Source organism: Schistocerca americana, chromosome 1 (assembly GCF_021461395.2).
Source record: "Schistocerca americana isolate TAMUIC-IGC-003095 chromosome 1, iqSchAmer2.1, whole genome shotgun sequence".
Taxonomy (NCBI): Eukaryota; Metazoa; Arthropoda; class Insecta; order Orthoptera; family Acrididae; genus Schistocerca; species Schistocerca americana.
The window spans coordinates 813,214,716-813,227,899 of NC_060119.1; the positions used below are offsets into that span (position 1 = coordinate 813,214,716).

A 13,184-nucleotide genomic window follows, 5' to 3' on the forward strand; every position below is an offset into this window, starting at 1 on the left:
TCATCTTATTGATGAGAAGCTGGAATTATTCCTAAAATTGAAATCAACAGCATACAAATTGGACTTGCCAAACTTTACAGGGAGATCCAAGGTCATTGTTCACATAGTGTTTGTCAGTCTTTGGCATGATTTTAATTTTATGGATATCTTACAATTTAAGTTTATTAATAAATAATATCATTACTGACTATGATACCTAGTTTTATTTAACATATATGTGGTTCTGTTCTTGTCGACATTTCCGAAAGAACAGACACCATTTTGATCTTGCAGCCATTATGAATCAACACACAAAGGAATTAAGGACATTAGCTGCCAGTGAGCATTGATTTATATCAATGGGACAAGTTGCACATTTGTGTAAGACTAGGATTTGAACCCGAGTCTCCTGCTTACTAGGCTGATGCACTGACCACTATGCCATCCGGACACAGTGATCGTCACAGCTGCATGGACTACCCTAGCACACCTCCCTTCAGATCCAAATTCTCAATTTATGCCATACACTACTAATTTAGTGTCCCTGCTCATTAGTCTCATTATTTGTGGCATGAGTATATTAAATGTTAAATGGTGATATTCACAAAATTCTAATGTTGTGTTTGTACCTGATCCCTGGCTATCAGACTGACCCCTCTGCCATGCTCTTTACAGTGATGTTGTTGCCATAATGCAAGAATTGTTTGGAATTTTAAGAGACTTGTATTGAAACAGTGAGAATTGACATTAGTTCACAAGGTGTGCCTTGACAGCTTAATAGTTAAGGTGACTGCTCATAAAAACTAAAAATTCTAGTTTGAAGACCTGGCCCTGGCACACACAATTTTTGTGTGTCCCATTAGATGAAGGCCAACACAGTAACAGCAGTAAGTGACACCACTGTATACAGAAGGTGTAAGCCAAAATGTAAATAGAACTGACATCTACAACGGGTGCTTTCAACTGTATTAATTTAATGTCTTCTATTTAGTATTTGTATGTGACTGATCAATTATCAAATATTCTACACTTATTGTGACACTTTGATATTGCTAATTCCTGAATGGGAAAAATGTAGAAGGTCTTTTGCAGTGTTCCAGCATTAGAAGGAGGACAGTTGAAAGATGAAAAGAAGGATACAAAGAAGGAAGAACTACTTTGTGCTGTTCAGAAATTAATTGAGCAGCTGGAGGGTGCTAAGAAAGATCCTACTCTTAGTAAGTGCATGAGTTTACTTCATGCACAAGGTTCAAAACAGGAAATATTGACCAAGACAGTTTCAGAACTTGAGGTAAAGACACAGATATTATTCCGAGCTTTGTACTATATAATATTGTTTTGTACCTTACTACAGGTGCAAGTGCATAGTCATGTAAGTTTGAATAAATGTATGCAGTTTATGCTTAGTGCAGCAACAAAGTGTTATACTAAGACTTCAGTCTGTCTTTATTGTCTTTTGTGGCCATTTATGTGTTATAGAATGGAGGGTGGGGATTCTTTAGAGGCCACATGGGTAGAATGTAATTTGCCATATGGAATGAGGAAATTGACGTAACTGCCTACATTTGAAAGATAGTACAGTCCTCATTAGAAGCACATGAGCCTCAAGGTGTGCTATGTACTAACACTGAAGAAGGAGGGAGAGACTAGTGAGGAGCAAAAGGCCATTAGTAGGCTACCTACAGAGCATATTCTGCATACCAGTTGTGTTAGGTTCACCAAGGTGTGTGAGCCTCTTCTTGGATTTACTGTCTATATATATAGCTTTTTGTGGAAGTGAAGTAGAGCACATTAATCAGTCTTCCAGACAGGCCTAGAGCTTTCACTGTGGCCTTACGCAATATTAATAACCAACAACTGATTAAGTGGCTGCGGAAGGGCAGCCCTGTTGAGCACCTGCTGAGTGAGGACTGAAAATTAGAACTTCCATTGTGTCAAAATATTTTTGTAATGTCAATAGACTAGAAATATTTCAATTTTTTGTTCATAATATTTTATATTGACTGGTTGGGGCTCTCAGTTCAGTGAAACAACCTTTTAGTAGTAATCTACTTGTTGGAACTTCTGCTCACAGTCAGTTAACAGTCCTCAAAAGTAAAGGTCCTATCAAGTATCTGATAACAACAGAAGTGCCCAGCTTTTTGAACTATAATAATGACAAAGCAATTTGTAAATATATTATGGGTGTAAGTCTCTTTGAACTCCAAGATCGTGGGAAGTGAAAAACAATGAGGCATGTGAATAGTGACAATGAACAGACTAGTCCCTGTGCATGAGTTTTGATTCTTCAGAGCTTCCTAAATATATAACGGAAGCTTTTCCATGCCTCAAGGAACAGCTGTGCGTTCAGATCCAGTGAGATGTTGAAATTCCAGATGTTTGATCATATGACCATGGGATGCAATGTCTTAGCAACACGCCGGAGCATTGTAAGACTCATCATAAAATGGCAGAAAATGTGTTGTTAACAGTTACGGTATCCATTCAGCTCAAAGCACAGATGCTCAGTCTTTACACAGAAGAAAAAACATTTTAAAAAACCATGGTGATTTAATGCACCCCTATAGTTGTCTGTAGAGCCTACAGGCTCTTGTTAGGGGTTACAATACATACACTGACTGCATAAATGTGTGGTAGAGATTATGCATAGGCATCCATACTTGCATATTGTAAAACATAGTGAGGGTAATTTTACCAGCAAGAGTGCTGTAGTATGAGTATCATGGTTTTCACAGGAACTGGCTGAGAACTTGGAGTGACCTGAATTACACAGTGGATAGGCCTGGTGTCATGGAGTTATAGGCTATGCTAAGTGTGTGGATGCTTCATTGACACTGCCACCTTGCACTCTCCTCTGTTTGGAGGCAGTTTTCACCATTTGCCAAAGGCTAGAGGTTTTTCTCCGAGAGGTTTTTCTCTTTAACAGGATGATTTTTGTTGGCTAGTTTCTGAGGTCGTATGCAAAGCTGGTGACAGTTATCCTTAGAATTGTCTATTAAGAGACTGTTCTAATGTAGACCACTGACTGAAGTCTCTTTTGACTATAAATAAATTAGCCTGTTGGTGTTGCCGGGGATAAATTAAGGCACCTCTGAAATGAAATGAAAAGAGGTCATCATTCAATATTTTACTTTCAAAACACATGGTTGATGCAGGACTGAAGACTCCAAAGGTTAGAGGAATGCTTCATTGTGGAGCTAGTCTTTAAAGGAAGTAGGAACCACGTGTGCAAGTGCATGTGTAAAAAAATGGTCGATCACTGAAGCTGATAGCATGACAAGGTAAAAGTTAATGTTTTGTCTGAAAAATGAATGTCCTGCAGATATAAAATCCTTAAATCCTGTATCCTCAGCAACATCCAATTTGTCATTTACTCAAAGAGAAGAAAGTGAAAAAACTTGAAACAGAATGGAAGAAAGAGGCAAACACAAATTTGTGACATCTGATGTCAACAATTCAGTATTTTGTATTGAAATAATTATGAGTGAACACCTTAGCCCTTCTAATTCTGCATCATACGTGTTTTTTTCCCATTGAGATGAAAAAAGGAAAGAATGACTCTCACCAGCATTGTTATACAGGAAATTCTGATGCCAGACTGAGGTTCTTCGGAGGAATCGTACCAAGTAAGAGGAAGCTTATCAACCCCTCCTTCTTGAATATAAGTCATAAGTCTGTGACTCTTATCAGTCGGGGTTGATGGAGAAGATCTAAAGAAGAGCAGTGTGTTTTGTCACAGGTTCATTTAATAAGAAAGAGTGTGTAACAAAGTGCTCATTGAACTCCAGTAGCAGATGCTTCAAGACAGGTGTTGCACTTCATGGAGAGGTTAGAGGTTAACATTCCTCGAGCATCCATTCCAAGAAGTGACAGGCACTCTCTCCCAGTTGCATCACCCGAAGGAAAAATCAGAGACATTCATTGCTTCAGATCTCATGCAGAAATGCAGAAGAACTGAAGCTCTTAATCCAGGAACCCCCTGTCTCAAATATATGTTTATAAGAAATATTTTAAATCTTCCTACACATCTGCCCTGTGGGCATAATGAAGATTTTGGTTGTGGAAGGTGGTAGCATTGCAGTGTTTGTGCTGGTGACACCTGTTTTGCATCGCCTATGACCTGAACTGTTGCACTCAAAGCTGTTGCTGCTGCCATTGGTGCATACTCTAGTATTTCTTTATGCCCTACACCAGCAGTTCCCAACCCATGGACCACAGCCCACTTGTGGCAATAGGCCTTGAGCACTGGTCTGGAGTCCAAAACAAGATAAAAATTATTGGGAGCTTCAGGGTTTTCACTCATCAGTCGTCAAGGTCAGTAAGCACAAAATGAAACAAGCTGAAATATTCACCAGTTATTTTCTTTTCTTTTTTTTTTAATTTTGAAAATGGCCAATATTATGTGCCACGAGGAAGCTGCAAGTATACATGCTTACAAACAGCCCCACAGGGGTGGCGTGCAGCCTTTGTTGGCTGTTAATGGTGTAAACACATAACACCCCACAATCCAATTGTAATTTGTCGAGTTGCTAGTTTCTCAAACACAGTTGTTCACAAGAACAACTTGCTTGAATTTTGCTCATTTAATATCCTGATACAAGGAGGAGGAAGGATGGTTGATGTTTTACATCCCATATGGGGCTAAAGATTGTGAGAGAAGGAGCTTTGCTTTGATTTGTTTCTGCTGAAGGAGAAGGAGTCAACCATCCTGGCACCTGCATAGAGTGACCTGGGTGACCACAGAAGACAGAAAATTGGATGGCCGTTCCAAGAATTGAACCTGAGTCTGTAGAATGTGAGTTTAGGGTTTTAGCCAGCACACCTCTTTGCTCAATTCCTGTGGAGATATTGCCGAATTACTATTTCCTGAGACACTTGATGGCCTTTTTGACATGTTCTCTATGTGAACAAAACTTTTCAACTTTACTTGTTTTGAAGAATAAGCATAGGAATAGACTGAATGTAGATAGTGATTTGATGCTAAAAATAACCAGTTTTAATCCAAATATTGATCTTCTCATGGATGACAAACAATGTCAAAAATCCCATTGAGTTCTTTTTAACATTTACCATATGATCTTTAGTTTTCATCTAGTTGTGACAGCTAAGTGAATATAATAAAAATATTTTCTTTATAAAAAAAGTATAGATATTTTTCAATCCTTCTTGTACAGTATGTTTTACTAATTGGACCTACTGACACACACACACACACACACACACACACACACACACTTTGTTTTTTTTATAAAGATATGGTACCCTGTATTATTTTTATTTGGTAATTCATTTCCTCTCCTAAAGTGGCAATAGTGCTGCTTGATGTCGCCCTGATGGCTAAAAAACATTTTCTTGAAACATTTTGCACAGCTAAAAAGGTTGGGAACTGCTGCTCTCCACCACTGAGTGAACATCTCTATAATGAGGCACAGTATGCTGTGAGCCTCTTCCAGCATATGCCCGAGGGAACAACTGGTTGAGTGTGTCCAGCTGCCAGAAAATGTATGTCTTTTAAACATAATAGAAATGACACATTTCAGCACAGTACCAGAACCATTCTGTGCCATAAACTTTGTGTTCTGCTCACCAAACCCTGGAGATACTTTCAATGCAAGAGTGATGCGAAACGTCAACTCCAATGACCACTTTCAGTTCCAACTGGTTTTCTCTTAAAGAGCAGTACCCAAAAGCAGACTGCCAAAGTGTATCATTTCAAGGAAATCTGCACTCTATACAGCCAGAAGGCTGCATTTCAGTAGCAGGACAGTGTACAAGATTGAAAGGAACGAATAACATCTGTAATCTACAGAGGTTTTGAGGTATCCATGCCAAAATCTGCAAAATATATTTGAAGAAATCTGGGTGCTTAGTGTAATGAGATATGTTACTCTCCAATGAAGAAGAGGCCAGTACCACTGAGAATCTCCAAAAACAATCCAACCACAGAAAACCATGTGGCCTTTTGGACTGCAATGTCTAAAGCAGAAAGAAGAAACACAGAGAATAAAAACAGATTATGACACCAGCTTCTTACTGTCATTAACTGCTCCACCAGATCTTTAGTATTATGATTAGATTAGATTAGATTAATACTAGTTCCATGGATCATGAATACGAGTCGAATTTTCCAATACATGACATAATTAGGTTAATTTAACAGCATACTTAAGCTAATATAACAACTTTATTTTTTTGTTTTTTTTTTAATATTTTTGTTTTTTTTCTTTTTTTTCTTAATTTATATCTAAAAATTCCTCTATGGTGTAGAAGGAGTTGTCATTCAGAAATTCTTTTAATTTCTTCTTAAATACTTGTTGGTTATCTGTCAGACTTTTGATACTATTTGGTAAGTGACCAAAGACTTTAGTGCCAGTATAATTCACCCCTTTCTGTGCCAAAGTTAGATTTAATCTTGAATAGTGAAGATCGTCCTTTCTCCTAGTATTGTAGTTATGCACACTGCTATTACTTTTGAATTGGGTTTGGTTGTTAATAACAAATTTCATAAGAGAGTATATATACTGAGAAGCTACTGTGAATATCCCTAGATCCTTAAATAAATGTCTGCAGGATGATCTTGGGTGGACTCCAGCTATTATTCTGATTACACGCTTTTGTGCAATAAATACTTTATTCCTCAGTGATGAATTACCCCAAAATATGATGCCATATGAAAGCAATGAGTGAAAATAGGCGTAGTAAGCTAATTTACTAAGATGTTTATCACCAAAATTTGCAATGATCCTTATTGCATAAGTAGCTGAACTCAAACGTTTCAGCAGATCATCAATGTGTTTCTTCCAATTTAATCTCTCATCAATGGACATACCTAAAAATTTGCAATATTCTACCTTAGCTATATGCTTCTGATTAAGGTCTATATTTGTTAATGGCGTCATACCATTCACTGTACGGAACTGTATGTACTGTGTCTTATCAAAATTCAGTGAGAGTCCGTTTACAAGGCACCACTTAGTAATTTTCTGAAAGACAGTATTGACAATTTCATCAGTTAATTCTTGTTTCTCAGGTGTGATTACTATACTTGTATCATCAGCGAAGAGAACTAACTTTGGCTCTTCATGAATATAGAATGGCAAGTCATTAATATATAATAAGAACAACAAAGGACCCAAGACTGACCCTTGTGGGACCCCATTCTTGATAGTTCCCCAGTTTGAGGAATGTGCTGATCTTTGGATGTTACGAGAACTACTTATTTCAACTTTCTGCACTCTTCCAGTTAGGTACGAATTAAACCATTTGTGCACTGTCCCACTCATGCCACAATACTTGAGCTTGTCTAGCAGAATTTCATGATTTACACAATCAAAAGCCTTTGAGAGATCACAAAAAATCCCAATGGGTGGTGTTCGGTTATTCAGATCATTCAAAATTTGACTGGTGAAAGCATATATGGCATTTTCTGTTGAAAAACCTTTCTGGAAACCAAACTGACATTTTGTTAGTACTTCATTTTTACAGATATGTGAAGCTACTCTTGAATACATTACTTTCTCAAAAATTTTGGATAAAACTGTTAGAAGGGAGATTGGACGGTAATTGTTGACATCAGATCTATCCCCCTTTTTATGCAAAGGTATAACAATAGCATTTTTCAGTCTATCAGGGAAAATGCCCTGTTCCAGAGAGCTATTACACAGGTGGCTGAGAATCTTACTTATCTGTTGAGAACAAGCTTTTAGTATTTTGCTGGAAATGCCATCAATTCCATGTGAGTTTTTGCTTTTAAGCAAGTTTATTATTTTCCTAATTTCAGAGGGAGAAGTGGGTGAGATTTCAGTTGTATCAAATTGCATAGGTATGGCCTCTCCCATTAACAGCCTAGCATCTTCTAATGAACACCTGGATCCTACTATATCCACAACATTTAGAAAATGATTATTAAAAATATTTTCAACTTCTGACTTTTTGTTCGTAAAGTTTTCATTCAATTTGATGGTAATACTGTCTTCCTCTGCTCTTGGTTGACCTGTTTCTCTTTTAATAATATTCCAAATTGTTTTAATTTTATTATCAGAGTTGCTGATTTCAGACATGATACACATACTCCTGGATTTTTTAATAACTTTTCTTAATATAACACAGTAGTTTTTATGATTTTTGATAGTTTCTGGGTCACTACTCTTTCTTGCTGTCAGATACATTTCCCTTTTCCGGTTACAAGATATTTTTATACCCTTAGTAAGCCATGGTTTGTTACAAGGTTTCTTACAAGTATATTTAACTATTTTCTTGGGGAAGCAGTTTCCAAATGCATTTACAAAAAGTCATGAAATAAATTATATTTTAAATTGGCGTCAGGTTCACGGTAAACCTCATCCCAGTCTAACTGCTGTAGGCTTTCCCTGAAATTTGCAATTGTTAAATCGTTGACTGAACGTACTACTTTGGAGGACTGTTTAGTATTGCTGAATGGAGCTATGTCATATATTGTAACTAGCTGTGCACCATGATCAGAAAGACCATTCTCAACAGGCTGAGCATTTATCTGGTTAAACTTATCTTGGTCTATAAAGAAGTTATCTATCAGTGAGCTGCTATCCTTTACCACCCGAGTAGGAAAATCAATAACGGGTGTCAAATTGAAAGAACCGAGTAATACTTCAAGGTCATTTTTCCTATTACCCTCTTTCAGAGAATCTACGTTGAAGACCCCACAAATAATAATTTGCTTCCCCCTGTCTGACAGATAGCACAACAAGGAGTCAAAATTTTTCAGAAATAGATGAAAATTTCCTGATGGGGACCTATATACAGTTACAATTATAAATGTGCCTTTATTTAATTTAAGCTCACAGGCACATGCTTCTATATGTTTCTCTACACAAAACTTTTTTGTTTCTATACTTTTTGCACAATGATAACTTTTGACATATATGGCAACTCCTCCTTTCTCCATATTGTCTCTCATTACATGTGCAGAGAGCTTATAACCACTTACATTTACCTTATCCATATCAGTAACAATGTGATGCTCAGACAGGCATAGTATATCTATTTCATTCTCAGCTTCTAAATCTTCTAAACAAACCAGAAGCTCATCTACTTTATTCTTTAAACTCCCAATATTTTGATGAAATATACTTACATTATTTTTAATTATACTTTTATGAGAACCTTTCCTTATTTTAACATTTGCAGTACTCTCCTGTCTGAGTTTCTCATTGTGCTTAGGCCTAGTTCCTATACCAGTGGTCACATGGTGTTCAGAGAGGCAGATTATGTCAGTTGGGTTGGGTGACTTTAATTCATCAATGCAATTACATAGGACTGAGATACAACTTGGTGGAGATAAAATTTCTGGTGATTGGTGAAAATTTATAATTGATAGCTGTGATTGGTGATCCAATGTGCTAGAATTGTGCCGTTTAATTTCTTTCCTAAACTGAAGATTTGTTTCAATCCTGACCTCTCGTAGAACTTGACATCTTTCTGTCTTACCTATCCTAAAAAAGGTACTGCTCCAACACCTATAACCACTGGTATTTTACCATTCATGGCAGTGCCTCCCCCCCTTAAATTTCCTGCTATTACCCCAGCCAGTTTCCCCTTCCCTTTCCTGTTGAGATGTAGGCCGTGCCTGGTATAGTCCCACCTACTGAGATAATCAACAGGAACCACACCAATATGAGCCCCCGCACCCGACCCAAGCAGTCGTTCCAACTCCAAATTAACTCTCCCAACAGAAGAGTTCAAATGAGGCCGGTCAGATACAAATTCAACATTGGTGTGTCTCGATGCCGACGCAATCTTTACCAGGTCACACTCTATACTGTACCCAGGATCTCTGTCGATGCTGTTCCCTGGCCCTCCCACAATAACCACGGTGTCTTCCCTGGTAAATCCTTTACAGAGTGAACCTAAATCCTCTGTCACCTGATCCAGACTAGCACTTGGTTTGAAAAAATTTGTGACCTGGTATTCTGGTCCTAATTCCTCCTGCAGAAGTTGGCCTACACCTCTGGCATGAGAACTGCCTAACAACAAAACTTTCTTCCTTTTCGATGACTTTCCTACATTCTTTTTCAATTTCCTATTGAAAGATTGTTGTGTCCTGTCTACACCTACCTCTGCTTGAGGCTCATCAGTTTCTAACTGAAGCAACAGGTCAAACTTATTTTTGACATTCACCACAAAACTGTCAGACTTAGTTCTAGGCCTGTTCCTTCTGCTACCTGTTGCCACTTCCCACCTCTCTTTGCCCTTCTCCCTCCTTAACCTGTCCAGATCTTCCCTAGCCTGATCTAGCTCAGCCTGAAGGGCAGCAATTTTCCCCTCCTGTTCCATTATCTTCCTATTTCTGCTGCAAATCCTACATAACCACTGATGAGCCTGATCCACTTTCCCAACACCCACGCCACTGCAGTCCCCCCAGTGAAAAAAACTACTGCATCCATCACACCAAACCCCGGAACTAACAATTCTACGGCAAGTCAGGCACTTCTCACTCATGGCAAAAATAATACTTTAGCTAGAATAAATCAATTAAATTTCCGAAAATCAAAAAAGACGTTACAAGAATTAAGCCTATTCACAAATGTATATAAGCAAGTTTCTGATTTAAAATTCCGCTGTTTTTCTGAGATCTGTATTAAAACAACGAAGGTATACGCTATTTATTATATATTTCACTCGATGGAATGAAAAAAGGGCAATTAAACGAGATACTTTAACTTTGATTCTCCAAAAACGTTACGAGAATTAGGCCTATAAACAAATGTATATAGGCAAGTTTCTGATATAAAGTTACGCTGTTTTTCTGAAATCTTTATTAAAACAATGAAGTTATATGCTATTTACGGTAGTTTACTTATTTGTTACTGAGAAACTAGTTAAATTACCTTGAAACAAGAAACAAACACGTTTACACAATTTAAGCCTAAGCGCGACTTCGCGAAGTTACGATCTTTTCGTGTTTTCTGAAAAAATACGCAAAGAAAAGTCAAACCTTTAACGGCAAGACTAAGCGATACACTAATGCATGTATTTAATTAGTTGTCAGCGTTAAACTAAATTATATTCCTGTCTAAATCACTTAACTTTCTGGAAATGGTTTCTGGCGTCGCTTACTCGGCGGCCATCTTGGAACAGTCAGCAAGAGGATTGCAAATGAATGTAGGACTGTTCAGCTGATATAAATATTGAACAATGGATGGTTCACAAAGGCACCACTACAGGCAGCCAAGATTATGCCACAGTTCATTTGTAGTATCATATTTCCAGAGAGCTAAGGCTTCAGTCTCATCCGTATCAAAAGGAGTGTTTAATTATGACTTTGCAACCAGTGAAATATACAACTGATTTTATTCAGTCCCAGTCACATTATGGCTGCACCATTTGTAGATCAGTGTAAGCTTCATACCTTAAAATGCTCATTGTGTTACATGATGAGGCATCAGATTAGGAACTGGAACAATTTGGACCAGCCTGTATTCTGGGGCTTGGTAAAGAAAGAATTAAGGTTTAACATTCCATTGATTACTGTGTTATTAGAGGTTGGTCACAAAATCAGAAAGAACAAAAATGGGGGAAGGAAACCAAAGGAACTCAGAAATTTAGCTAAACTGATTTAGGGAAACCTAAATCAAGATGTCTGGAGAAGTATGGAAGTTCAATTCTGCAAGAACAGTGCCACATCTTTAGCTAGATAACTGGTAACATATGCCCATAATACCTTAAATTTCTGAGAACATCCACAGTCATCCATACACATGTTTGAGTCCTACCAAATTAGTGTATGACTGAAAATAGGCTGGCAGATACAAATTTACAGACACGAGATTGGAACAAATATCAGCACTGGTTGTTGTTAAGGCCCATGTTGATTTAAGAGCTCATGGAATACAGAATTCAAAGATCAAATTTTATCACATCTAAAGCAGTTGCTACAATTTTGAGGTAATGGGTAATGTAGACTGGTGGTTCTTTACAATTTACTCATGACAATGAATAAATTGTGTTTGGTGCTGAACCTCATGCAGTCTTGAGAGGGATGGAGAAAAAATGATCTGATCACATGCCAAAATTACTTATATGTCTAGACTCCCTAAGTGCTTCACAGACTGTTCAGCTACTGTATTCAGCAAGTGGGCAGCTGTGTGTACAGAAAAAAACGCTAGGTGCTTGGTTTCTTCTTCTGGATTGTTTTCTTTCCTTCTTCTTCTTGCTCTACTGGGTAATGCATTTTATTTGTGTCTCTGAGTAACTGTTCTTATGAAAGGTTTGTGCAGATTCTGTAACTCGGTAGGCAGATTTTCCTTGTCGCATATAACTCTTGCTCTGTGTACCAGTGTGGTAAGAATCTGGTTTAAATTGTGAATCATACTGTGCTTTCCCCTTATATCTGATAGTTTCAGTTTTGAAGCGATTTTATGTGTGTCAATGGGAATCTCATAGGCAGAAGGAAACTGTCAATAAGGCGCAATTCATAAACCAACACATGACTTTGGCAAACTTCTCTCCAGGTAAAGAGATGTGATGAAATTGGTCACAGCAGACTTCGAATTGGACACTATTCACTATTCACTATACTCATTGATGCATGACTTCCAGTGAAAGGAATCACTAACATGAGGTGCTTATTCATTGTATTTTATGACAGGAGTGTGTCCCTATAATTAAGTGTGGGTATAGTCTCTATTTTATGTAAAGACTGGATGTGAGTAATATGAGGTCTAAAATGTTGTGGCATTTCATGTATGTCCCTAAATTGTTGAAGTGTAAGTTTTAATGTATTTTAACATGTATTGGTAATTAATAGTGAACAGTAAAATAACAGTGTTTAAAATTGTTTACAGTAAACCAAGTGATAGTGCAAGTTACAAGTGTAGCTCACAGTAAAGATAATCTGGAAACCTGTAAATTGACAAACTATAAAAGAGTAACAGCATTACTGCATAGTACATAAAAACTGTGTTTGCTCAAGGAGGAACCTATCCATATATAAATTTATCCTGGGTTTGTGGCAGTGAGAGAACTGCTGTTTCTCCAACACACAACTGCCTCTGACACAGGTGCTTGTGGTGTATACCACATACATTTTCACATCTGCTGTATATTCTGTACATTAACATTTATTTCATATGATTTTCATATGTTATTCCAAAATAAAAAATATGTTCTCAGTTTTGCATAACAGTAATGCGCAGAACATTATGTGTACCCAGCCTCAACAGGACATG

At 37.5% G+C, this 13,184-nt stretch overlaps 1 protein-coding gene across 1 annotated transcript in view; it reads left to right on the forward strand.

The window, feature by feature from the left end:
* Positions 1-13,184, forward strand: part of LOC124612894 (centrosomal protein of 290 kDa-like) — a 220,283-nt gene that overhangs the window by 191,789 nt on the left and 15,310 nt on the right. The window contains exon 28 of the mRNA XM_047141357.1: positions 1,072-1,270. Within this exon, the coding sequence (XP_046997313.1) occupies positions 1,072-1,270 (199 nt within the window). The remainder of the gene's footprint in view (positions 1-1,071; positions 1,271-13,184) is intronic.